This window comes from Eutrigla gurnardus (assembly GCF_963514095.1).
Source record: "Eutrigla gurnardus genome assembly, chromosome: 24".
Classification (NCBI taxonomy): domain Eukaryota; kingdom Metazoa; phylum Chordata; class Actinopteri; order Perciformes; family Triglidae; genus Eutrigla; species Eutrigla gurnardus.
In genome coordinates this window covers 11,024-38,442 of record NC_139935.1, presented here as the reverse complement: position 1 = coordinate 38,442, position 27,419 = coordinate 11,024, and the positions used below count along the sequence as shown (strand labels likewise).

Genomic DNA, 27,419 nt, shown 5'->3' with positions numbered 1-27,419 from the left:
GCACTGTAAATATATTACAGAATACTAACCCTGATCACTGTCAACGATGTGATGCCCACCTGTTTTTGTGGGTTTTCAAGCATCTCAAAATGGGAGAATATAATAATCATAATACTATGAATAATTTCTTCTCTACAAATAGGTTTCTCGCACTTTGAGTGGACCCTAACCCTAGACCTTACCCAGTTACCACCACGCCTTTGTGTCACTAGTGCTTCGTGAACCCAAACCTGACCCAGGTAACACTGTCGTCAGTTGGATCCTCCTGGAACCAGAACCACTGCAGCTTTAAACGCTTTCAGCACCACGGACAGCGTCTCCGCAGCAGCCCCGCCCACCCCCGTTCAGTCCACCAGTCTGCGTCACAGAGACCGAGAGACAGAGACAGGTAGAGACAGCTATAGACAGACAGACAGACAGGTAGGTAGACCAACACGGGCTGGCTGGAGGACAGACAGGTTTGGTCATGATGGATTTTTATTTCTAAAGTTGTAACGGTCAGACAGACGGACAGACAGCTCCTGCTTTGTCGCTGCAGAGGGGCTCGCGCCGCTCATCCAGTTGTCGTCATGGGAACGGTGCTGTCTTTGTCCCCGGGCTTGCGGAAAGCTGCGGCTCGAGGGCCGGAGAAGCTCGTGGAGCATAAACCACAGGAGCCCCGCGAGGAGAAGGAGGAGAAGAAGAAGAAGAAGCAGCGGCACCCGGTGCTGCTGCACGCGCTCAGCTGGAAGAAACGCCTTGTGGCCGCGCGAGCCAAGAGGAAGGGCGGGAAGAAGGTGAAACCGGTGGCGTCCGAGCCCGGGCACGTGCAGCGGGAGCAGCGCGTGCAGGCGGTCACCGACAGCCGCCATAGAGCGCTGAAGGCCGGACACAGACACGGACCCATCCCGGTACCAGTACCCACAGTCCCGGAACATCCTCAGAACCAGAACCAGGGAAGGCCGGAACTGATTATCTCACCACGGAGGGTTGTGGTGCAGGTGTGTGTGTGTGTGTGTGTGGGAGGGGGGGGGGGGGGGGGGGGGGGGTCGGCCTTCATACTATATATATATATATATATCAAATGACAGTAGATGATGGCAGAGTTTAATAAAGATACATAATAATAAATAGTCACAGTAAAGTCAGTTTTATTTAATTCGTGAAAGATTGTTTGTCCTCCTGCTTCTTCACATTTAAATACATTTCCTTGTGTCCCCTCCTTGTCTGCACCTCCTTTCTTGTCTCCTTATCTCCTCTCCTTGTCTGTTCCTTCCCTTGTCTGTTCCTCTCCTTGTCTCCTCTCTTGTGTCCTCTCCTTGTCTCCTCTCCTTGTCTCCTCTCTTGTGTCCTCTCCTTGTCTCCTCTCTTGTGTCCTCTCCTTGTCTCCTCTCTTGTGCCCTCTCCTTGTCTCCTCTTTTGTGTCCTCTCCTTGTCTCCTCTCTTGTGTCCTCTCCTTGTCTCCTCTCCTTGTCTCCTCTCTTGTGTCCTCTCCTTGTCTCCTCTCTTGTCTCCTCTGATTGTCTTTGTCCCCTCTCCCCGTTTCCTTGTGTCCTCTCTTGTGTCCTCTCCTTGTCTCCTCTCTTGTGTCCTCTCCTTGTGTCCTCTCCTTGTCTCCTCTCTTGTCCCCTCTCCCCGTCTCCTCGTGTCCTCTCTTGGTTTCCTTTCTGCAGGCGTCCACCGGCGAGCTCCTTCGTTGTCTTTCTGATTTTCTTTGTCGTCGTTGTGTCAAACTGAAGGAGCTTTCGTCCAATCAGATTGTCCTCTGGTTCAGAAACGTTGACAGAGCGCTGCTGGTTCAAGGCTGGCAGGTCAGGGTTTGATTCATCAGACCTCTATGAGTACCCCCGACCTCTAGTACTGGTCCCTAAACCTCTAGTAGTGGTCTTGAGACCTGTGGAGTACCTCCCCGACCTCTATTGTCCCTTAGCCTCTAGTACTGGTCTCCAGACATCTAGTGCTCGCCCCTTAACCTCTAGTACTGATCCCTAAACCCACACAAGTACCCTCCAGACCTCTGGTACAGATAATTTCGATCTGTAGTACTGGTCCCTAGTACTAGGGATTCTCTGTAGTAGTAGTACTGTTGTCTCTGAAGTACTTGTTCCTATCCCCCTACAGGACCAGTGCTTCATCAGTCCTGCCAGTCTGGTTTTTGTGTACCTGCTGTGCAGGGAGGCTGTGGACGAGGACACGTCTTCAGAGCAGGAGCTCCACGCCATCTTCCTCACCTGTCTTTACCTGAGCTACTCCTACTTGGGTAACGAGATCTCATACCCCCTGAAACCTTTCCTGGTGGAGTCCAGTCGTGATGCATTCTGGGAACGAGCGCTGGAGCTGATCAAGTGGTTGAGCGCCGACATGTTGCGAATCAACGCCGACCCACATTTCTTCACAGAGGTTTTTCAGGACCTGAAGAACCAGGGAGGAGCAAGGGTGAAAGAGGAGAAAGAAAAGGACAAAGGAAGGGAAGATGAGCAAAGACAGGAAACAGAGAAAGAGGAGAAGGAAAACGGTGGAGGAAACAGGATGGACGATCTGGATCGATGATCTGGATTTTCAACAGAGACGAAAACAGAGAAGAGAGCGAGAGGAAACCACAGTATTTGTCAACCAGACTTGCCCAGCAGCTGTTGACCCACAGACGTGTGAATGTAAGCTGGCTGCTCCTGAAGCTTTAACGCTGTTGCCATGGCGACTGACGGACAGTCAGATGTCTGAACATTCAGATAGTTCATGACCTATGACCTCCTGCTGAACACAGGCTGAAACGTGGACACCAAGTCACTATAACTGCATGCTGTCGATCAAAAACAACAGTATCTTCTGATTGTACCATTGTGGATGTATTATATTTACCATGTTCTTGGTTCCTGTTTGTTGCGTCACTAACATTTCAGATGTATGACATTAAAACATTGATGATTGAGTTCATTTCTGCTGATATTGATTTTCTTTCAGGCTTCTGACTTATAGACGTTACAGCTCAGGTTTGCCTTGAACCAGCTCTTAGTTATGCTGCTATAAGGCTAGACACACTGAGCATCTCTCTCTCTCTTTCTTTCTTTCTCTCTTTCTCTCTCTCTCTATGTTCCCCGGAGTCCCTGTGCTTTCTCGCCTAGCAGGTTTCCCTGGACCGTGTTGGAACCTGATCCTGACCGCACCGACACCGTGATCTTGGTTGGTCTTACTCACTGCTAGTATTTTTAAGGTGGCTGACTATTGATTCAAGAAATTGACTAAAATCTGCCTCCCTACTGTTAGTAACTTGACTCCTCCCATTGGAAAGGAAATTGTAACCATTATTATTCACAAACTTATAAAGTAACTTCCATACATCAGAGTCAAATAAAAGGTATACAGCATAATATTCTGTACTATAAACACCTAAACAAAAAACATCCACTCTCCACCTCCAAGCGGAGACTCTTCAATGGGATTTAGGAAAGGAGAGTAATGTGGTCGGAACACCATGACCATCCTTGGAAGGGTAGTGAACCAGGCCCTGATGAGCGGGCCACCTTGTACCACACAATGACATAGCTTGGTAGGTGAGGCCCTACGAGACCTCTGTCATTTTAAGGGATGAAATGTAAATAAAGGCGGTCCAAGAAGATGAGGAGCTTCTGTGTGTTGTATCGGCCAAGACTGGGAATGTGAGTGGCCACACCATTCTCCGAAATGGCAGCACACAGTTATATTGCCCCCTCGCTGGCCTGGGACATCCACCATAATATTGCAGCCACGTCCTCGGCCCTTGGCCAGGTTGAAACGTCCTCGGCCCTTGGCCAGGTTGAAACCAGCCTCATCCACAAACACAAGGATGTCAGGGGTCTCATTTCTTCATCACAATGTTACAGATCTCTTGTTCTTGTTGTTGATTGAGAAGTTTTCTTCTGCCACCATTGCCAGGTTGTCGTTGAATCCTAGACATAGAATTCAAAGGACATCACTCCATTTGTAATGTATGCCTTATGTATTTCTTACAGAATAAGTTACCAATGAAATTGTATTGTTGCTACAGTAACAGTAACTTTACCACTATTGTAATGCATCACTGAACAGTGACTGGAATACTACTGTAAACTGTATCATCAATAATTCCATATTTTCTCCAATATTTATCTTGTCATTATTAGTATCATAACATCCCATTGAGGTACATTACTGCACACACAGTGTCTCAATCCTTCAAAAACAAAGAAAAGTGCAAAATTTAAAAGCACTCAATATGGCTTAAAAGGATCCTTCACCCATCTGCATTAAGCTTTTGTAATGGCAATTAACATTTATGTGTCATATAACGATGTATTACAGATCTGGTCACTGCCATTTCACATGAAGACCCATCTCACAAGCAGCTGCAACAGCAAAGCGCTGCCTTATCGCAAAGGTCTTCTGATCCTGGACACTGTGTGCTTTTGCAAGGCCATTTGAATATAATGAGCAAAAAATTGTTACTCACTTGCACAAACAGCTTCACACACACATCGACTTGAACAAAAGACAGCACTGACACACACACCTGTCTCAAGATTATAAAGTATCTCTGCTCTTTCGCCATCTTTGTACTCTCCTGCAGACTCTGTATGACTTGTACCTTTGAAGCTTCAAATAAAAGACAAAGACAAAGACAATTGTAGTGTTTGAAGTAAGTTTTCTTATCCACCGGAGCTGTGTTAACAAAAGGAAGGTTAAAGAATTACCACAACACTTTGTATGGTTATAAACCCAGTAGTATTTTTGAACGGTTGTCCCTTGTTTCCTCAGAGACGTCTTAAGAATCCTGAATAAATCCAGCTGTTGGCGATGTTGTTTTCACCAGGATGCAGATGTGTGATGACCATGGCCGGTTGAGGATTAGGGATAAGGGATGAAGTGGGATGACAGTAGCCTAACGCTACCATGAGCTATTGGCCCTGAAAACACGGGTCCGAGGTCAGTGGGGCCACATCATGGTTGCGATTGAGTTATTTTCCAGTCGGCGAAGTGAAACTTCAGTATCTTTAACCTGATGTTGCAGTAAAATGTGATCCAGCTGAGTTTGGATGTTTCCAATGTGAACATGATTAGTAAATGTTGTGTTTATATTGTAATTAAAAACAGTGAATTAAACATTGTGATTTTATTTTCTAAATACATGTTTTAGGTTGGGGACATTCTAAAACCATCTGTATTCTAATAAACCCACTGGCACAAGTTGTATCATCCTTTTGTTTAATGAGATGGCTCCATCTAGTGGCTGATGATGGATAGGAACCACTAATATTGGCTGGTGGCACTACACAAATATATCCACTATGAATGAATAGGAGATGGAAGGATGGTTTAAAGTGTTGCTTATAAGGTGTGTTAAATTGAATTTCCAATTTAATGTAGTCAATATAAATGTAACCTAATTACCATATTATTTTTTTTTTAAAGATTTTATTAGGCATAGACGCCTCTATTAGCAGTGGACAGATAGGAAACATAGGAGAGAGAGTGGTTCTGACAACACACACACACACACACACACACGCTGCTAACACATATGTACATATGCACATTGTTGTAGTTCATTATTTTACACTGTAACGAATTGCTGTAAATTTGCGGTGGATTTACAACAGTAGCCTACTGTATTTTATAATAATCGTAAAATACTGTAAAATATTCATCCCTCGCATGTAAATTAACAGTTAAATCAGTCATTTAACAATAACATTAGATAACTGAAATGTAACAGCATAAAACAGTATTTAAATAAATAACGGTAGATGCGCTGTAAAATTACCATAACCCAGTTATCCTACTGTCATGTTCTGTAATCCAAAAAACTTTTAAATTCTAAATTATACTGTTCGATAAATTACAGTAGATGCGCTTTAAAACAACCACAACACCCACCGGTAATATACTGTTAAAGTAAATAACAGTAGTTGCATTGTAAAAATAACAGTAAATTACTGGCGTCCCTGCTGCCAGTAATTTACTGTTATTTTACAGTGAAATTTGTTACTATAAAAAATACTATAGTATTTTGTATTGTATTTTGCACTGCTCTGTTATTTATACTCTTGCTGTTGTAACCCTGCAGTGTGTCACTGTCGGACTAATACAGGATTTTATTTAATAGGACATGAATAATACAAATGAATTGAATATAAGGAAAGTTAGTCATAATGCATCATGTGAAATATGAAATATGATATAAGTGTGTGTATGTATAAGTGATATGCATATCCTGCATCTAACATTGGTTGTTTATGAAAGACAGATAATGCACACAGACATAGCTGTCATGTCATCAGGAGATTCACGCGGGGCGGATGTAGAGGTAGAGGGATCGTCCCTCTTCCTCTACATCCTCCTCCTGTACCGTCCACTGTATAAAAAATAAAATAAGTGTGTGTGTGTGTGTGTGTGCGTGCGTGCGCGTGCATAAAGTCATATTTTAATGTAAAGAATGTGCCGTGTTTCACCGCAGTCAATTAAAGGAAGCACGTGGCCATGTGATGAAAGTAAACCAATAGGGTAGCAGTGAGTGTTTGTGATGATTTCATTGGCTGGGTTTTTTTTAGTCCCGCCCACTGAGCAGCAGGTTATCCAATCACGGTGACTTTGTCCCGGAAGTGGACATTTTCTAATTTCCGCATGCTCGTTAAGTATAAAAGGTGACTTCCCCCGTCGTTCTGTCTTTCTCTCGGAGGTGAGGAGGCCGCAGCTCGAGTCTGCGTTAGCTCGAGTCTGCGTTGTTTTCTGTGGTGATTTTGGCCTTCAATTGGCAGTTTGTTTGGTTTGATGCTATTTTTGTGGCTGGTGTTGGTGTTTTGTAGCTTGCATCAGTTGTTTGGTGTGTTTTCTCTGGTGGTTTGGCCTTCAATTGGCTGTTTGGTTTGTGACAGTCAGGAGCTTGAAGGTAGTATTGGAGTTTTTGACTGGTGTTGGTCATTTTTAGGTTGCATTAGTTGTTGGGTTTATTGACTGTGTGGTTTTGGTGTTAAATTAGCAGTTTGGTTTATAATCTCTGGTGGTTTTGGTGTTAAATTAGCAGTTTGGTTTATAATCTCTGGTGGTTTTGGTGTTAAATTAGCAGTTTGGTTTATAATCTCTGGTGGTTTTTGTGTTAAATTTGGCCGTTGGTTTGGTTTGATGCTGTGATCTACTGAACTGTCGGTAGCCATGTAGCTTAAAGGTGGTATTGGTTGTTGGTTTGTGCTTGGCCATGTGGGCCTTGTAGCTTCAGTGTTACTTAGGTTTGTTTGGTGCGACACAGGTTGTACCAGACTGTCTGTGTATTTAAATAATATATCGAATATATCTAAATAGTGCTGTTTTAGACCAGTTTTAGGATGATTGACTTGGATTTCTGCTCCCGTTTTATTTGTAGCCTCATAGCTTAGCCACCACATGTCAATGCTATGCTAAATTGCCAGCTAGGATATAGTAATTCTGTTTTAAACCTAATGTTAATAATCTTTGTGGACATGTTCTCCATAGACCACAGTGGTATAGTTGGTAATTAAATGCAGAGTAGTCAGGTGAGATGGTTGCAGCATTGCTTTGTTGAGGGTCCTACGTCACTGAGGTGTATTGCTCATGATTTTGCGTTGCTTCTTGAGTTGGCCATGGAGCTGGGTTGCGAATGGAGCACGGGTTGCCGATTGGAGTTGGGGTTGCGAATGGAGCCTGGGTTGCGAGTAGAGCTGGGTTGCGAATGGAGCACGGAATTGGCCATGAAGCAGGGGTTTGCCGATGGTGTTGCGTTGCTCATTAGTTGCGTTTCTCATGTAGCTGCGTTGCTTATGTTGCTGCGAGGGCAGGTCATGCCTGGGTAGGGGGATTCCGAGGTGGCAGATGGGTCGTACTCCATGACTTTAACCCCCGGAATGATAAAACCCTGTTGTGGCTTGTGATTCCGCGGCGTTGCAAGAGCCACTGGGTCTTGGCCACTTAAATGGGCTTCTGAGCCAAAGGGTTCACAAGGTTCAAAGGTGACTGAAGGTACCATGTGCTGGCGTTGGCACGGCTGTAGCTGGCATGCTTTGATAGCACGTAGTATGTCTGACACCCTCAGAATGGAAACTGTGAATTGCTTGGGGAGATCACAGTATCGATCTGCCTGCTTGTCTCTCCCTCTCTCTCTATCATTGCCGCCATGCCAAAATGTATTGTTTGTGCACTAACCTTTTTCCCCAGGTGAACGCTGATTTAGCCGTCCGTTTAACACTCACTAACTCTTACGCGTTCTTACCACTCTGTCACCCCCTCACCCACCCCTCCCTCTGTTTCACTCACTCGCTCACATCGCCCGACCGTTCCGTCCGTCTCGGTGTTTGTTCAATAACTTGTTTTCCTACATATGTCCTTTGAATTGTGTGGTTTATTTGGTTGTTGATATATCTGCTGTGTATTTTGTCTAACCTTCCATCTTTATCTCAAATCAAGTTGCATCATCACATAAACATTCAGGTACATAACTCCAAACTTCGTAGAAGTAAAATATATTTATTATTATATATAATATATTTAATTTTAAATTTAATTTAAATTTAATTGTAATTCATTTAAACGATGATAAACAAGACAATATATACATTATCAAAATAAGTGATATCACAGACAGGTGTATTAATTAAAAACTAAGTTGATACTTTAGTTAAACTTTAAAGGAATTCTTAGAAATAATAAGAATATATGTGATATCACACACAAAAGTTAATTAAAATACACCCTTCACTCCAACATCTGACATGACATCACTGTCGGCCTTTGTGCCATTTCTGTATTAGGTGCGTTTGAGACGAGCTGATTGGCTCTTAGTTATCGCTCCGTTCATCACTCACTACCTCTCTGACCCACTAACTCACTCGCATCGCCACCGTCGCTGTCCGTATTTGCCCAACATGGCCGCCGTGCCATGTTGGTGTACTAACTTATTTTTCCCCCAGGTGGTGCTAAATGCTCTTATTTTAATTGTGGTTTTCTCCTAGGTGGTGTGATGTCAGGTAAGTCTACATTTAAAAACGATTGGTTTTTTTGTTGCATATCAGCATGGCGGCTTGTACTTTCCTTTTCTTCCTTCCAGCGATATGGTGATATCGCTGACTAATCAGTGGATTAATTAAAAATTATGTAGATTCTTCTAAGGTATCTCAGATTAATTTCTTAATTGCATAGGTAAACAATAAATATAGATATATTATGCCTACAAAATATGTATCTTTATCTCAAATAAATTTTAGTTACATAGATAAGTATAGATATATTCTATAATCCTAATCTCAAATTAAGTCACTAATGACTTTAAATAGATACCTTTTTTCTTACAGGTGATGTCACTAACAAAAGTTATAGATCTTCATGGCCACCGTGCCTTTCCTGCAGTGCAGTACATCGTACTGTGAGTTTTCCCCATTAATTCACAACTACGGGTTTCGTACTGAGGTGTCGGAGTTTTGCTGCCTACTAGGGTTGAAGCAGATTGTTTAAACGCAGGCTAGCTACAGCTGCTATGCTAACGTTAGTGACAGCTTCACAGGGGGCGTTCGGAGAAGGTATCGGAGGGCGGTCGGAGAAGGTATCGGTGGGCGTTCGGAGAAGGTATCGGTGGGCGTTCGGACAAGGTATCGGAGGGCGACCAAAACCTTCAGCATCCGATGACTAGTGAATTTGGAGGCTTGGAATGTTCCATCATAGGTAGAGGCTCTTTGGTGTCTACAGCGTTTTCACACGTCGGTCACAATGGGGTGGAGTCTGAACGTGGGTTGGGTTTTCAGTCCGATGGTTTCTGTTGCCCTGTTTCCTCCATACGACTGTCCTTGAGTTTTCATGAGTGGACGCCCCTTGGTGACGTAGGGCTGTTGGCAGGCAAATGTGTGCGATCAGTGTAGGGATTTTCTCCACAGGTGGCGCCACATAAGGTAAGACCCCCCTTTTTTTGGTTTGGCTGGCTGCCGAGCCTCCAAATCTAGCTGTCCTCTCCGACATGGCTGCTGTGTCAATTTTCCACACAATATAATATTATAATTATAATAAATGTAGAACATAAACTGTATAATAAAGGAATTAATTTAAAGTTAATTAAATCCGAAATAGTTTAATTTAATCTAATAATGACCGTTTTAATACAATCGTTGGGTGCCTGAAGTGTTTATGGCATTTATTGGTCTGTCCTCTCCGACACAGCAGCCGCGTCATTCCAGGACATGGCCGGAGCTATGTCTGTCTAGCATGTCTGTCCAGCATGGCGGTCGTGTCTCTGCTGGGCATGGCGGTCGTGTCTCTGCTGGGCATGGCGGCCGTGTCGCCGCCGGGCATGGCGGCCGTGTCATGTCTGTCCAGCATGGCCGCCGTGCCATGTTGATGCAATAACCTTTTTTCTGTCGATCTGCATGTCTCTCTCGCTCGCTCTCTTTCATGACCATGGTACCAGACTCGTCTGTCCATCCAAGTGTTGGTGGGACTACTTTCTTCTTTTCCTGGGTGGATCTACAGAAGGTAAGTCCTATTTTATTTAATTGTGTGGGGGTTTTGGGTTGGCCACAGAGCCTGCCCATTAAATATATAAAATATTATTTATTTAATAAATATTGTGGATAAATTCAGTTTACAAAAAAAAAAACACCTGCATGTCTCTCTCTCTCTCTCTCTTTCATGACGGGCGTTCCAGACTTGTCGTCTAAGTGTTGGTGGAACTACTTTCTTCTTTTCCTGGGTGGATCGACTGAAGGTAAGTATACTTTTTTTTTTTATATATTAATAAATATTGTATATACATTTGGATTAGGTTCAATGAGTTATGTTGTTATAGAGAAGTTTAAAAACACCTGCATGTCTCTCTCGCTCTCTCTCTCTCCTTCATGACGGGCGTTCCAGACTCGTCTGTCCATCCAAGTGTTGGTGGAACTACTTTCTTCTTTTCCCGGGTGGATCTACAAAAGGTAAGTCCTTTTTATTTTTTTATTTAATAATTGTGTGGGTTTTTTGGGGTTGGCCACGAGCCTACCCTTTGAATCTATTAAATATTATTTATTTAATAAATATTGTAGGTAAATTTAGTTTGCGAAATATGATTGAAACATTTAATACACAATAATCAGAATATAAGTCATATCACCGATGGGTGGATTTATTAAAATCCTGTTTAGATTTACAAAACTGTAGTATTTTTTTAATAATTGTTTTCTGTAGATCTGAATGTCTTTCTTTCATGACAGTCGTTCCAGACTGGTTTGTCCATCGCAGTGTTGGTGAAACTGCTTTTTTTCTTTTCCCGGGTGGATAAGGTGAGACCTTTTTTTAATATCTATATTTTAATAGTCAGGTTTTTTCAGATTATTTTATTGGCAGCATTGGTGACCTAATACTCGACTGACCAACGGTGCACCGATGACTGACTGACTTTCTCAGCAGCCACAGAGCTACTTCCAGACAGACAGGCGGGTGTGGCTGGCCACCACGCCCGTCTGTCTTTGTGTGCTTGTGTATGAATGTGGATGTGTGGTTTTATTTTTATTTGGGTTGGCAGCTGCCTATTTAAATGAATGTGGATGTGTGGTTTTATTTTTATTTGGGTTGGCAGCTGCCTATTTATTACCGTGCCATTTCCTGGTCTGCAATTCACAAATACTGGTTTCATACAAAGGTGTCAAACAAAAACTCTATGGGTCCTTTTTACAAACATCTGACATGACAATGGCAGACGTGCCGGTTTGGGTCAACAAAACGTGATTTAAGCGGAAATTCACAAATCCTGGTTTCATAGGAAGGTGTGAAGCAGCCACAGAGCTGCTTACAGGGCTGGCATGCAAACATTCAATGGGTCCTTCACTCAAGCATCTCACATGACAGTGCAATGGCCAAGGTACCTTTTTTTTATAACTTTTTTATTTATTTTATTTTTTTGGGTTGGCAGCTGCAGCTGCCAATTTATTACAGCGCCATTTCCTGGTCTGCAATTCACAAAAACTGGTTTCATACCAATGTGGCCACCACGCCCACCGATCATTCACTTGGTTTATTGATCTCTTTCTCACTCGCATATGTATCTCCTGGATGCCCTAAACAATCGGAGAACATGACTTCACCCCGTCCTCAGCAGAACAATCCCTGAACCTTATTATCAGAATATCAGTCTGATGGTTTTCATGGAGAGAAGTGGCTTCCTTGCTGCCCTTCTTGACACCAGGTCATCCTCCACAAGCCTTCACTTTGCTGTGCATGCAGCTGAATCACCTTTCAGGTCCTGCTGCTTGCTGGACTTTCTTGGGCGCTCTGACGTCTTCACAACCACTGAACCTCGAAGTTCTTGATGATCCGATAAACGGTGCACTCACCAGCAGCGCTATCCTGGCCTGTGATGCCCTTTCTGTGCAACCCAATGACTGCAGGTTACCATGGTTACCAGAGGAAGAACAATGATTTAAAGTGCCACACATCAGTCCGTTGTTCGAACTCAATCAGCACGACAGCCTTGTCCTCATCAACACTATCACCACGGTATCCCTGAGAGAATCGCTGACCTGAGGTCAGCTGGGCCTTCTGTGGCATTTTCAGAGCAAAAGGGGGCTTTGCAATGAATTTCAATTCATCTGATCACTCTTCATAACATCCTGGAGTACAGTACACGGTTTGAACAGGATAACCCCTCGAGATGCATCTTCTCACAGGACAAAAACAATACAACACATTCACTCACTAAAGCTAAAGCCATTGAAGACGACCTCAATATATGATTTATGCACAAGAGACAAAATAAATACATGAGTAACAAAGTATATCAACTATTTGGCTAATACAAAGGGTCAAACATTCACAGCAACTAATTGCTTTCAAGTGAATGTTTTTTTAAACCTCGACTTCTCCAGCATTTCAAACACTGCAGCGACTGATATCCCAACAGGTCTTCGACTTCTGAATCATCAGCTTAGATCTGTATTGGTGCAATAACTTTTCTTTGTTTCAGCTAGATATCAAAGGTATGTCTTTTTTTTGGTCATGTAAACCTATCTATTGTCCACATGGAGATTCAGTAAATAAGGCACGAGACACTTTGAAGCCTAACTGGATGAAGGGGGTAGTTTGATTCTGTTTCCGTTATAATGAACTAAATTGTTTTTTTGTACTTCACATCTTCACGTTCCTGGCCCGCTGATGCCGAGGTGAAAGAGATCCACACGGTCCAGAAAGTGAGCATCCTGAAGCACACCAATGTGGACCAGGACCAGGACTGCTGTTCAGATGGCGTCGTCGGGTACGATACCACTTTTCATTTTTAAACTCTGCATGATTACCATAGACTAGTACTAATTTGTGTTTGTTTCTGTGTTCCGTTTCAGTGAGAGGCGTCCTCCAGGTTCCCGCATAGCCGGAAAGAAGAGCTTTTTTTTTTTTTTTTAAATTTAATGTGTAAAAAAAAATAATTGTATGTATTTTATTATGGTTCAATAACTTATATTAAATTATATTAAATATTATACTTGTAAATATATCGTGTTCCCAGTCAACACATATTTCCTTGTATGTCATTGAACCATAATAAAATAAATACCATTTATGTGAATGTATTTATGATTAAGAGATTATTTTACATCTTTGTATCCACTGTACCATACTCTCAATTTAAAATTGAGGGGAAAAAAATGTATGTTGGAATTATTGTGTGGATACAATAAACTCACAGGGAAACAAATCATTATCGTTCTGTTGTTTACTTTAATTGTATAATTTCCTGATATTTTTTAGACCCTTCAGTGACTTTTACCACCGGTGTAAGAGGAAGAAAGTAAAAGTGTGGGAGCATAACTGTTGCGGTTTGCAGCCTCACCAGCGCTGAACTCGGGGGAATAAGTTGACTGAAGAAGAAACCATGTTTAGCCTCTCTGGCGTATTTCTTTGAGACAAAGCAGTCTTCACAATGCAGGAATGAACTGTGAAGTCAATGCTGCATTAGCCCTTGGACCTGTAAACTTGCGACACACTGTGGTGAAAATAAAGTAGTGCACCTCAGTAAGTAAAACGGCAGTCAAATCACAACGATGCTGCATGAGCCCTTGACCTGTAAACTTGCGACACACTGTGGTGAAAATAAAGTAGTGCACTTGAGTAAAACGGCAGTGAAATCACAATGACAGAGTACACGCAATAAAGAGTGTCTCCTAAGAATAACCAATTTAACAATGGTAATTTGATTTAAATAATATTTGTAAATATGTAACGAAGTGTAATGATAATAATCATGGTTTGTATTTTTAATTTCCATGAAACGGGTGGTCGGGCCTTAAATGTAATCACGGTGTTACGTGAGAGACATTGTTTACTTTCGTGTGAACCGTCAGAGGATTAGTCGTTTCTTTTTTCCCCCCTCCCGTCTTCGATGTTCTTGTTTTATTTTGTAGACCGAACCAGAAACGGTCATTGTATTTTGCTCAACTTGACAGTCTGAGTAACTGCATTCCGATTCGTTGATTTACTAGACAGTATGCAGTACGTACACGGTAAATATGTATTATGTTACTATTGGAACACGGCCTGGCCAACATGGACATTTTCAAAACACCCAGTAATTTTCAGGGGTGACTTCGTGACTTTGCCACAACAATCGTGTGTGAGGTGTCCCTCCTTCTTGGATGCTTTTTCGGGTTAGTAATTCATAAAATGAAGTATTTTATATACTTTGAATTGTTTTAAAAATAATTAATGATTGTTTTAGCTTGGCGTGCAGTCACCGGTCAGCTAGCGTCATATTAGCCATGACGCTAGCTGAACAGCTTAGCCCCGGGCCTTATGGACATAAACGTTCTCTGTTCCGCCGCGCAGTCTGCCTGTTTGTGAAGTTGTTGCAGACACACGTCTGTTTCTGGAGTTCAGTTAGCCTCTTGGCGTTAGCTTAGTGTTATGCCGTTATGTCAGTGTAGCGCCTAGTTGCTCCGCTGGACTCGTTTAGCGCCACGTCCCGCTGTCACCGGGCTACGGGGCTCATCCCAGCGAATAATGAGTTATTTTGTAAGGTGACGTAGTGGCTTTCTAGCCGCCAGTAATTGTAATGCTGATTTGGTGTACGCATTAGCAGCTAAATGTATCACGTATGACGAGTATTTCACCAGGCTTTTTTTTCTTTACAAAATGTCGCCTGATGAGTACTGTAATTGTAATATGGGTTAAAAAGCTGTGTAGGTAAAGCCTAACCCTCTGAGACCCATTGTGGCGTATACGCTACAAATAATCATGTTTTCTTTAGCGCGTCATAACTCCGTAATGGTTTACGATGCGGGTTATTTCCTCTTAAACTAGAGAAACGGGACTAAACAACGGTACCCTGCTTGTCCATGTGAGCGATTTATTAACAAAACGAATGCGTAAAGTTGTAAAGATGTGACTAGATGTCTCCTCGTTTCCGCGGCGCATTTCTCCGTTTTGTTTATGTTTATCGATCATTGTTTTTATCCGCCATCTTGCTAGTGACGTATAGAGTTACGTTTATGTCTCAGACACTCCTATTGGCTCCCGTAGCGGCTTTTACAGCCAATCGGAAAGCCGGATTTACGCTTGGCCGTGAGTCGTTGCGTTTGCCCAAACGGGAGACACAGAGGAAAAAGAACGGTCAAAAAGTTACTGTAGTGATAGAGAAAGTTAAATACATAAATGGCACAGAAGAAGTACATTATATACACACATATTTAGGGCAGGGAGAGGAAAGGACGATTGCTGGCAAAAAAAACGCCCATGGACACTACTCAAAAGAATATCCATATTTCATAGACAAAAGCAGCTAGAAGCTTCAAATAACTAGAACAATCCAAACAAGTGTGTTAAACTTTCTATGTTGAGCTTTTCTTTCGTTATAATGGTTTACAGTGCTTTTTTAAATAAAATGTGTAAAGATTTAAGGTGCGTTTTTATTTATTTTTAATTTATGGGGCAAAATCCCCTATGATAGTGTATATAAGTATTTATTGAGTGATACACACAGTTAGCTGAGGTTGTGCTGATTCTGGGGATGTGTATAACTTGATGATACTCGAAAAAATGACAATTTTATAGGCAATACACAAAAGTATGACAAGACGGAAAGTTCTCTATGTGGGTCTCAGAGGGCTAAATATGATGCTCTTAGTGAGCTCCCTCATGTCCACATCCAAATAATCCACAGAGACCAGTAGGTGAACTTGAAATCTTTATTCTAAAAATACAGGGAAAAATGGAAAATTGTGTCTATACATGTAATGATAGAGAGAGATGTGAAAAAAGCATTTGGCTCAACTTCCCGCTTGTCCTACAAATGACATTCCACCTGCAAAAGACTTGTGAGAGAGTGACACATTAAAGCTGCAATCTCCATAAAAGAAAAATACATGTGTCCACTATAAAGTAGATCAAATAAAGCGTAAAGATGACAAAGCTGATTTTGATTTCAGGTGATATATCCAGTGCAAGTTGTGTGCATTTCACCAAAGTGAGGAGAAGTCTATGTTCCTGATGATCCAGAAAACTATGATGATGACAGAAGATGGACTGCAAGTTTTCCCTGAGGAGGAAGGAGATCGTGGATCAACAGCCTATGGTCTTGGAGATCCAGTAGAGATAAGTGATATTTTCATTAAAGGTGTGTCCCAAAGCAGTATATTGTAAGTTTGTTGGTAATTAGTGATGGCAATCTGACACCTGATATGCTCACATGCAGTGGCGGTTCTAGACAAATTTTACTGGGGGGGCCAAGGTGGGGCCAATGTTTGATCAGAGGGGCACATTAAAAAATGGAAACAAATGATATTTAAACATTAAAGGCTGCAATGTCCCTTCCTCGTTTCATGATGACTACTAGAAGAAAAACAACGTAGAGGCATACATATCATTTCACAAGTAACCATCCCGCCCTACTTAACACGGGCAGATACTGTTGATTACTTTACTCAATAAATTTATTATTTATCGAAATGCAACAGCCAAGACTGATAAAGTTACGTGGTTAACGTCACAACATTGCGTAGAACTAGCTAGGATACTGACATTCGGATATTTGCTTCTGCTTCGATGAGTTTGCTTAGATATTTAAACATAGCGAGATCAGACATTTACAAACTTGATTTTCTTATCGTAGTGAGGAACAACAGTAACACGGTTACGTGCAATAAATCACTTTACGAGATGAAATCGTTTTGCTTACCTTCGCCTCTTGCAACAAGACATTAGCTCCTCTCTTCAAAACTTGTGGCTGCCGTTCTCACTCTCATCTCGCATCCGGCAAGGCAGTGTTTGGGTGCGTCGCTCTAATTATTCCGTGTAGAGCGCTGAGTCACATTAGTTCCGCTTTTGGCGCTAGCGCATAAAATCGTAATAACTTGATCAATTTATTTCATTTTCATTTTATCATTCAGTCAGCTTATTCAGTCAGCTCTGGGGGGGCCACAGGGGGGGCCTGGGACATTTTTACAGGGGCACTGGCCCCTGTAGGCCCCCGTGTAGAACCGCCACTGCTCACATGTGCTTGGAAACTGATGAAGCAAATGTCATGGTCATGTGACTAGTGATGTTTGAAGCAGGTGAGGTTATATGAATGATTTATAGCAGAAAATGTCGGACTAAGTGTGTGTAGTGGCCGTTTGTCCAGAAATCAATTTAACTTATAACTGATCAAATCAAAGAGGGCCACTTCATGCACCATGGGGGTGAATCGTACACAGGCAAGAAGTCACTGTCCATTCAAAGTTCTTGGTTTCCTTTAGATGATTTATTTATCCCAAAAAACAAGCAAGCAAAACAATAAAACAAACAAATCCTGTTTTGTGTTTGCCTCTCTTGCGCTGGTAAAAAACCATGTACCCACCCAGGTGCATTCTGGTCCTCCACCTGCGTTCATACCTATATAATTTCCGGTGCCCAGTGCTACCCAATTTACAAAGAAAACAAAAAACTAAATTAGCGAAACAAACCAATAATATTTACCTTAAATTACTAATAATAGAAAATAATGTCACAAATTGAATCAAAATAAAACTATACTAATCAAACATTATCAATAACAAACAAACAACCAAATAGCTCCAACACTCCGGCCCCTAATTGTGCCTGTATCACAATTACCAATACATTACCAAGAGAGGAGCTATTCTCACAATAAAAAACTATGGACATAGCAACCTTCTATATGTCATGCATTTATCTTAATCGAATCTTCGTATTCTTGATGAACCTGCAATGAACAAAAAATAAGAAGATAGAGAGATTAATAAAGAGAGAGAGAGAGAGAGAGAGAGAGAGAGAGAGAGAGAGAGAGAGAGATGATGATCAGTCCATGATGCTAGACTGCTGCTTCCAGCAACAGACAGAGCTTCGTCACAGGCCTGTCCAGAATGCTGGTCCTTGTTTTAAGGCGCACTGAGCGAACCAGGCCCTTAGCATCTGGTCTGGCATCCAAAACTTTCCCCATTGTCCAAGATCCTCTTGGAGCCGTGGCATCCACAACAAGAACAATGTCTCCAGGAGTGAGGCTTCTTCTTGGCCTTGTCCATTTTTGTCTCTCCTGCAGCATAGGTAAGTACTCAGAAGTCCACCTTTTCCAAAAGAGTTGAGCCATGTACTGTATTTGCTTCCACCTTTTCCTGGCGTATAGATCACTCTGGTCAAAAAGTCCTGATGACATGATTGGTTTCCCCTTCAACAGTAGAATGTGATTTGGAGTGAGCGCTTCAAGGTCATTCGGGTCATCTGAGACCTTTGTAATGGGTCTGTCATTTAGAATTGCCTCAACCTCACAGAAAATGGTTTGGAGACCTTCATCATCCGGAATTTGCTGCTTCAGAACGGAGGTGAGAACACTCTTCACTGAACGGATCAAGCGCTCCCAAACACCACCCTGATGGGAAGCTGCTGGTGTGTTAAAGCTCCAGTTTAGGCCGTCCTTGACCAAAGTACTTTGAATTTTGCCATGATTTAAAGCAGCCAAACTTTCTTTCAGCTCCCGATTGGCTCCAACAAAATTTGTGCCGTTATCAGACCTGATAGATGAGACTGGTCCTCGTCTACAGATAAACCTCCGAACTGCATTTATACAGGAGTCTGCATCCAATGTATATGCGACTTCCAAGTGTACAGCCCGACTGGTCAAACAGGTGAAAAGTACTCCGTACCTTTTAATATGACTTCTGCCTCTTTTAACATCGATAGGACCAAAATAGTCAACACCAACATCTGTGAAAGGTGCTTTGTCAGGCAACACTCTCTCCTCAGGCAAGTCTGCCATCTTCTGTTCACCAAGCTTTCCTCTGTTACGTCTACAAACAACACAGTCAGATATTACCTTCCTGGCCGCAGAGTTTGCACTAATTATCCAGTACTTTTGCCGTAAACTGGACAGCATGTGATTTCTTCCTGCATGCCCCATTGATGATGGATATGGCGCAGAATTAGTGTGGATATGTGCAGGTCTTTAGACAAGATGACTGGATGTTTGGATTCTGCTGGCATTGCTGCTTTACTCAGTCGACCGCCCACCCAGAGGATTTTACCATCCATTACCGGGTCCAGTTTGTACAGTAGACTGTCTTTGGGAATGTTTTTGCAGCCACCCTTAAGTGAGGCAATTTCGCTTCTGAACTTGTGTCGTTGCACATATTGAATAATTGACTGCTCCGCCTTAGCAAGATCTTCAGGAGTAAGACTTTGTCCTTTGAGTGTGTCCTTGAAGCTGTGAATTTTCCTTTCCACTTCCTGTTCTTGCATCTGGAGATTGTCCTTTCTGAGGCCTGCAGAAGCACAAAACTCCTTTCTCTTCTGTCCCAATAACATCAGAGTTTCCTTGACCTTCAGAAACCAAGCTGCAGATGTTTTTAGCTTCATCCAAGATGAAAAATAACAGATGAGGTGGTCAGTGGCATTTTCCACATCCTTGACAACAGTGTTCACTATCAAGTCCCTCTTGACCTCTGGGTCATCCGCAGGAATCACACCAAGATCCACATCCATTTTAGGCCATTCCTCCTGTGACCTATAGAGAAACTGAGGTCCACTTATCCATCTCCTGTCATTCAGGAAATCCTCAGCTCTCCTTCCTCTTGATGCTTCATCTGCTGGTTCCCTGATGACAGAGGTTCTGTTTGCCACAAAGGTGTGAAATCTCCTGTTTTCATTGCAGATATATTTAAGGACTGTTGTGCTGTCGGTCCAGAAAACGGACTTCTCCAGCTTAAGTTGCAGCTCTTTCAGTAGCATTTTATCCACTCGAACAGCAAGAACTGCAGCTGTGAGTTCCAATCGAGGAATTGTAGTCTGCTTCAGAGGAGCGACTCTGGCTTTTCCCAAGAGAAATGCAACATGTACTTTGTGATCCTTCTCCAGTCTTAGATAAGACACAGTTCCGTATCCAACTTGACTGGCATCCGAAAAGTGGTGAAGCTGTGCTGTAACAGGATCTCCAAAGTCTCTGGGTTTAATACAGCGGTCCACTTTGAATTCAGCCACCTTTTGGAGGCCCTCCAGCCATTCAGACCACTGCTCAGCAAAGGAATTGGGAATTGCTTCATCCCATCCCAAATTTCTCCTACAAAGCTCCTGCAACAACAGCTTTGCAGGCAGACTAAAAGGGGCTAGAAATCCTAAAGGGTCATAAAGTGAGCTGACCACTGACAAAATCCCTCTTCTGGTCTGTGGTCGTTCTTGTGCTGAGATCCTGAACTTAAAATTGTCAGTTTCGATGCACCACTGTAGTCCTAGTGCTCGTTCCATAGGAAGTTGGTCTGTGTCAAAATCCAATTCCATCATGTCCTTTGCTCTGCTGTCCTCAGCAATTGATAGTAGCACTGTACGGCTGTTGCTGGTCCACTTGGAAAGATTGAATCCTCCTTTATGACAGAGAGCAGTCAAATCCTTGACCATGTGCACTGCTTCCTCTACTGTAGCCATCGATTTCAGACAGTCATCCACATAAAAGTTACGTTTGACTGTACTGACCACTTCAATAGGGAACTGTTTGGCATTATCATCTGCAGTTCTCCTCAGAGCATAATTCGCACAACTTGGTGATGATACAGCTCCAAACAGATGTACTTTCATGCGATACTCCAGGGGAGACTGTGCAGTGTCACCATTAGGCCACCAGAGGAAGCGTAGAAAGTTGATATGCTTGTCTGAGACATGAACTTGATGAAACATGGCTTGAATGTCTGCCATTACAGCAACAGGCTCTTGCCTAAATCTAACAAGGACTCCTATAAGTGAGTTGGTAAGATCAGGACCCTGCAAGAGCTGGCAGTTTAGTGATGTCCCTTTGTACGTTGCTCCACAGTCAAAAACAACTCTCAGCTTGCCTTTTCTGGGATGATAAACTCCATGATGAGGGATATACCACACCTTTCCATCGTTTTGCCTTAGTTGGTCTGGAGGTATCAGCTCAGCATATCCTCGAGTTATCATGTCCTTAAGAAATGTGATGTATTCCTTCTTAAATGGACCATTCTTGTCAAATTTTCTTTTCAGGCTCAGGAGGCGCTGTTCTGCCACACAGCGATTATTTGGTAAGATGGTATTCTCCTGTCTGAGAGGTAAGTCGATACAGTAATGGTTTCCAGTTAATGTTGTAGTACTGGTCATGATGTTCATGAACTTGACATCTTCTCTAGACATTTCAATCTGTTCCTCTGATGATCTCTCATTAAAGTCCTGATTATACTGTTTAACCAGCATTTCTTGAAGGTGTTCAACAGAGATTCGGTTTGTTGTGACAGCAGGGCAACCACGCCTACTCGCGTTGCTTCCGCCACGAAGTGGACCATTAACAACCCAACCGACCCTGGTTCTGACTGCATAGGGACCATCATCCTGGCTGTTTATCAACTCCCAAGGTTCCATAACTTTAGGGGCATCAGTTCCAATAAGCAAATCAATGCCTGCATCAATGTCGTAGAGCTTGACTTGCTTCAAATACGACCACCGATCAACATCCGCTTGTCGTGGAACATTGAGTGTAGAGACTGGCATGGTCCTCTGAGTTAAAACGTCCGGTAACTCAATGAAATCAGTCATGTCCATACCAGACACTTCAAGACCTGATAGAACATGAGCATTTACAACCTTTTTTTGACCCATTGTTCTTAACAGAATACTTGTCCTTTTACCTTTCAGGTTCAACTTCCTTGCCAAGTCTTCTGTACAGAACGTGCCGGAACTCCCTGGATCCAAGAAGGCATATGTCTGTACAGTTTTGTTACTCCTTTGGCTCTTGACTTTAACTGCTACAATAGAAAAGATGGAGTCATCTTCACAACCGGCCCCAATATGGCCACAGGTCTGAGACATTGTAGTAGTAGTAGTAGTAGAATCACTTGGTGGGCTCAAAGATGGCTGGGCTTGTGATGAGGATGTTCCTTTATCCTGCCGCTCAATATGAAGAACTCCGGGGTGCTTTTGGTGACACACGTTGCAATCCAAACGACTCCTGCAGTCTTTGCTTGTGTGGCCTACTTTCAGGCAACCAAAACAGATTCCTTTTTCTTTGATGAAATTAATCTTGTCCCGGTGTACTTTAACTTTAAACTGTGAGCATTTATCAAGTGAATGACTACTATGTGAACAAAACAGACGGTTGTGAGTAGTGAAGGACTTGGTCTTGTTTCCTATATCCTGAGTAATGACTCCCTCTTTCACTGCAGTGACATTGGTGGCAAAACTGCTTCCTTTTTTCCTCTGCTTTAGGTGACTAGCATTGGAGGCCTTAAAGTTGGTGGATGGTAAGTCCTGAATGTTGCCATAAAGTGGGTCTGATAGTATTCTGACCTGCTTTTCAATGAAGGCGACAAGATCAGAAAACAGCACTCTTCTTCCACTTCGCTCTTGCAGATCACAAGCAACATTTCTCCATTTTTCTCTTAATTTATAAGGAAGCTTCAGGATGATGCTCCTCATATTCGATGGTAAGTCCAGCTCCTTCATATGCATCATTTGCTCTGTTAGATTTGAGCATCCTCTGAGAAACAAGGAGAATGATTGTAATGTTTCAATGTCTTCACTTTTAACAGGTGTCCAGTTCAGAATCTTTTCCATATAAGCAGATGCAATTTTATGCTCATTTCCAAAATGTTCTGCCAGAAGACCTTTGGCCCTGTGGTATCCCTGCTCAGAAGGTAAATGTTGAAAACTTTGCACTAAGTCTCTTGGTTGCCCCCTGGTGCATTGTTCAAGAAAGTGCAAACAGTCGCTCCAATTGTTCGTCTTCTCCTCCACTCCATTTTCAAAAGCTCTGATGAAAGACCTGAAACGAAGAGGATCTCCATCGAACACAGGGATATTTCTTGGTGGAAGGACAGAGGACAGATTTTGCTGAACCAGTAGAGCAGTGATATCATTTTGTCTGTGCATAATATTTACAATGTCATTCTGATAGTTGTCAGTCATGGCTTGAGCTTGAGGAGACACAGGTAATGTATGATTTCCAACAGTTTGCATCACTTGAACTGGAGCGTCAACCCTCAATAAACTCCTTTCCTCCATTTTGGTTGCTGGTCTTTGTTTAGGCTTAACAACTTGTGGTTGAGATGTATAACCAGGCACAGCTAGAGTGTTAACCATTTCATCCACTTCATCTGGAACAAAGCTGCCGGCATTGGGATTTAATTTACCTGCTTCTTGTAAATTGTTCTTTTCAAAATAAGAGTTCATGCCATCTGACAATTGTGAGCCACACTGTGAGTGGTTTTCCAGGACTTTAAGCTTTGCACTTGTTGCTGCCAATTCCGTTTCAAGCTCCAATTGTTCCTTTTCTCTCTTTAGCTTTTCCTCTTCAGCTTCTATTTGATGTTTCCGTTTTAATGCTGAAACACGCTCCATCAGAGCCGCCTGGTCGGCCTTAGCTTTAATGCGTGCAGATGATGTTGAGGAAATCCGTGAAAGCCGAGAGTGTGACTTGACAGAAGGTCCTTTTATGCTTGACACATTAGAAGCACTGTCATCAGCGTTAATGTTGTCTATGACACTTTGATCATCAGGGGGGTCCGTATTTGGCTGCACATAAGGATGACCCATTTCAGACAGCCAGCGTTTTACCTTTTCAGTGAAATCACCATACATCGTCATTTTTGCCTTGAAATATTCATTTTGCCTCGTCACTTCATCTTGTGGCAAAGGTAAGTTAATGAAAGACTTGTGCATCTCACTTGCGTCTTGGTAATATTTCATAAACTTGGCAAGCTCAGAATTCACTGGTACAATGTTTTCATCTGATGTCATTAACGTCCGGATGTTTTCCAAACACCGTTTGGCTTGTTTGATTTTTTTACTCCTTTTTTCCTGACACATTTCCACGTGGAAACCGAAGCCTTTAGCGGTAAACTTCATGCGTCTTTTTACTGACGACGTTTCAACATCACTCGCCGTAACAGGTTTTAGCGTTTCTTCCATTCTTCAGTCGTGGATAATGCAGGTAAAAGGCAGGTAAAAGGCAGGTAAAACAACAGCCGTGGCTTCAGGCTCACAGATCCACTTCATTACACATGGCACTCGTGCGTAAAGTATTGCGCAATGATTACGCGCAGCATTTCAACATTGTCCATCTTCAAACTTCATGTAACTTGTAGGTCTGGCTGTGAAACACTGATCTTCAAACTCCACTCGTTTGGCCGTTTTCCAATTACAGCTTGCAGTAGTATCACATACCAGTATGTTATGAAGAGACGTAGTTGTTAATCCGTGCCACGAGGAGCTTTCCCGCTGATGCAGAACAAAGAGAGCGATGAATGAAACGCACCGCTCCGCTCCTCCATCCAAAGTCCACAATAGTCCACAAAAGTCCAGTCCAATACTGAGGGCTCCTTCCTTTTAGTCCAAGGGCAGGTTTTTTACTTTATGTAGTGGCCGTTTGTCCAGAAATCAATTTAACTTATAACTGATCAAATCAAAGAGGGCCACTTCGTGCACCATGGGGGTGAATCGTACGCAGGCAAGAAGTCACTGTCCATTCAAAGTTCTTGGTTTCCTTTAGATGATTTATTTATCCCAAAAAACAAGCAAGCAAAACAATAAAACAAACAAATCCTGTTTTGTGTTTGCCTCTCTTGCGCTGGTAAAAAACCATGTGCCCACCCAGGTGCATTCTGGTCCTCCACCTGCGTTCATACCTATATAATTTCCGGTGCCCAGTGCTACCCAATTTACAAAGAAAACAAAAAACTAAATTAGCGAAACAAACCAATAATATTTACCTTAAATTACTAATAATAGAAAATAATGTCACAAATTGAATCAAAATAAAACTATACTAATCAAACATTATCAATAACAAACAAACAACCAAATAGCTCCAACAGTGTGTGTGTAGTGGGTCCAATTAGGGCTGTAGCGATACACTAATCTCACGATATGATACGATATTCAGCTCACGACATGATATATATCACAATATTCAGTCAACGATATGATTCGATACGATTTGATATAATTCGATACACTTACATCATTTTCTGAAAGATTTAAAATGTACAGTGTGATTTTGGTGACATCTTGTGAGTGTTCCATTTACTTGGATTGAATTAATTGAACTGAAAACAGAAAACATAAATTACACAATATGTGTCTGACTGGACAGAGAGTCTACAGCTTGCAAATGCTGGACAAAATGAATCAAAGATGTGTTAAGAAAATTAGTTCCATTTATTGAAACAGTGCAAACTGTATCTTACAAGCCTTGCAAACCGCGATGCTTTTGTCTAAGTCGTCACTTTCCTTCTTCCTTTTAAACCCAAAGTGCTCCCACACTCCGCTTTTAAGCACGAAGGTGCTGGATTTATATTTGCCGCCATTTTCTTGAATCTCCTCGCTCTGACTCCGCAAACAGGTAGAGGTAGACGTCGGTGTCTGTGCAAAGAGAGTATCTAGACGGGTAACTTGCTCTACAGCGACACTAGCGGCTGGCGGACCAAATTGCTCTTCCTGCAGAGCGGGTTAGGGTTAGGGGGGGTTAGGGTTAGGGTGAAATTAGTCATTGGAAACAGACAGTTACATTTTAATTAATTTTTTAAGATGTCATATTTGACTGTGCAGGAAATATCCAAAGGCATTTTATTCTGATATATTCCACAGTGAAAAATTCAGCTTTTTTTTCTGGAGAAGATACCTGAGGTCATCTAGGATGCACCTGAAGTGAAATTAGTGATTGGAAACAGACGGTTTAATTTTAAATAATTTAAGAAAATGTAATATTTTACTGTACAGTATATATCCAAAGGCGTTTTATTGAAAAAATCCACAGCAAACATTTCTGTAAGTTTGTGAGAAGATACCTGAAGTCATCTAGAATGCACCTGAAGTGAAATTAGTGATTGGAAACAGATGGTTTAATTTTAAATAATTTTTTAAGAAAATGTAATATTTTACTGTACAGTATATATCCAAAGGCGTTTTATTGAAAAAATCCACAGCAAACATTTCTGTACTCTTACTGTAGTTATCAGTACTCTTACTGCAGTTATCAGTACTCTTACTGCAGTTATCAGTACACTTACTGCAGTTATCAGTACTCTTACAGTAGTTATCAGTACTCTTACTGCAGTTATCAGTACTCTTACAGTAGTTATCAGTACACTTACTGCAGTTATCAGTACTCTTACAGTAGTTATCAGTACTCTTACTGTTGTGACGACCCCACCACTCCACTAGGGGCCTCTGTGTTCTTTGCTGCTTTGCTCTCCCTTTGCAGGTTGCAGGTCGTGGGAGGGTCATCTTCTTGATGAGACACCTGGCTGGTGTACTGTCTATATAATGCTCACCCTTCTGCAGATCTGGGCTGGCTCTTGCTGCTGCAGCCATTGCTTTGTTCTATTTGTTTGCCAGACACTCACACACATGCTTACACTACTGATTACTGACATTTATATATGTTCTGTTGTTTATGGTCTTGGTTGGTTGTGAATAAATGTTAAGTTAATTTCACTCGATAGTCTGGTCTCCCATCTTTGCCACAGTCAAGAGCCGGGCTGTGACAAGTGGGGGCTCGTCGGTTTTCTTGTTGACCGGGTTGTATTAGTGTAGTTGGTAAGATCTGCTAGGTGTGACGTCAGTGAGCGGTTGTACCTTGTTAAGTTCAGTGATTGGTGAATGACTTCACATTCTGTTGACGCGGGAGACTTGGACTAGAGTGGTAAGCAAGGCATTTTTTTTTGTTAATTTAAGTGGCTGTAACAGGAGGAAATTGTGCTAATGTTTTCTGTGTTTTGTCCTATGTGTGATCACTAGAGTTGCCATTGTTTTGTCCCTGATAGGTGAAGAGCAACTTCCCTTGGAAGATTGCTGGGGGGTTTTGTAGTGTGGTGTTAAATGTGGCTGGAGCAGTAGTCTCGGGAGCACGTCCCAAGCTGCTGGTGGGGTCGGCATTTACTGCTTGCTCCACCGGGCTTGCGGGTTTCAGTGCGTAAATACCCACCGCAAAAACGCCTGAAGACTAGGGGGGGGAGTTAGTTAGTTTTGATTAGGCA

The 27,419-nt window shown here is 42.3% G+C and overlaps 1 protein-coding gene across 1 annotated transcript; it reads left to right on the top strand.

Moving 5' to 3' along the window:
• Positions 1-147: 147 nt before the first annotated feature.
• On the top strand, positions 148-2,903 carry LOC311009870 (cyclin-dependent kinase 5 activator 1-like). The gene is made up of 3 exons (XM_084004301.1): positions 148-980; positions 1,653-1,790; positions 2,101-2,903. Exons 1-3 carry the CDS (start codon positions 570-572, stop codon positions 2,527-2,529), a joined length of 978 nt encoding a protein of 325 aa, XP_083860427.1. The 5' UTR covers positions 148-569; the 3' UTR covers positions 2,530-2,903.
• The last annotated feature ends 24,516 nt before the right edge of the window (positions 2,904-27,419 follow it).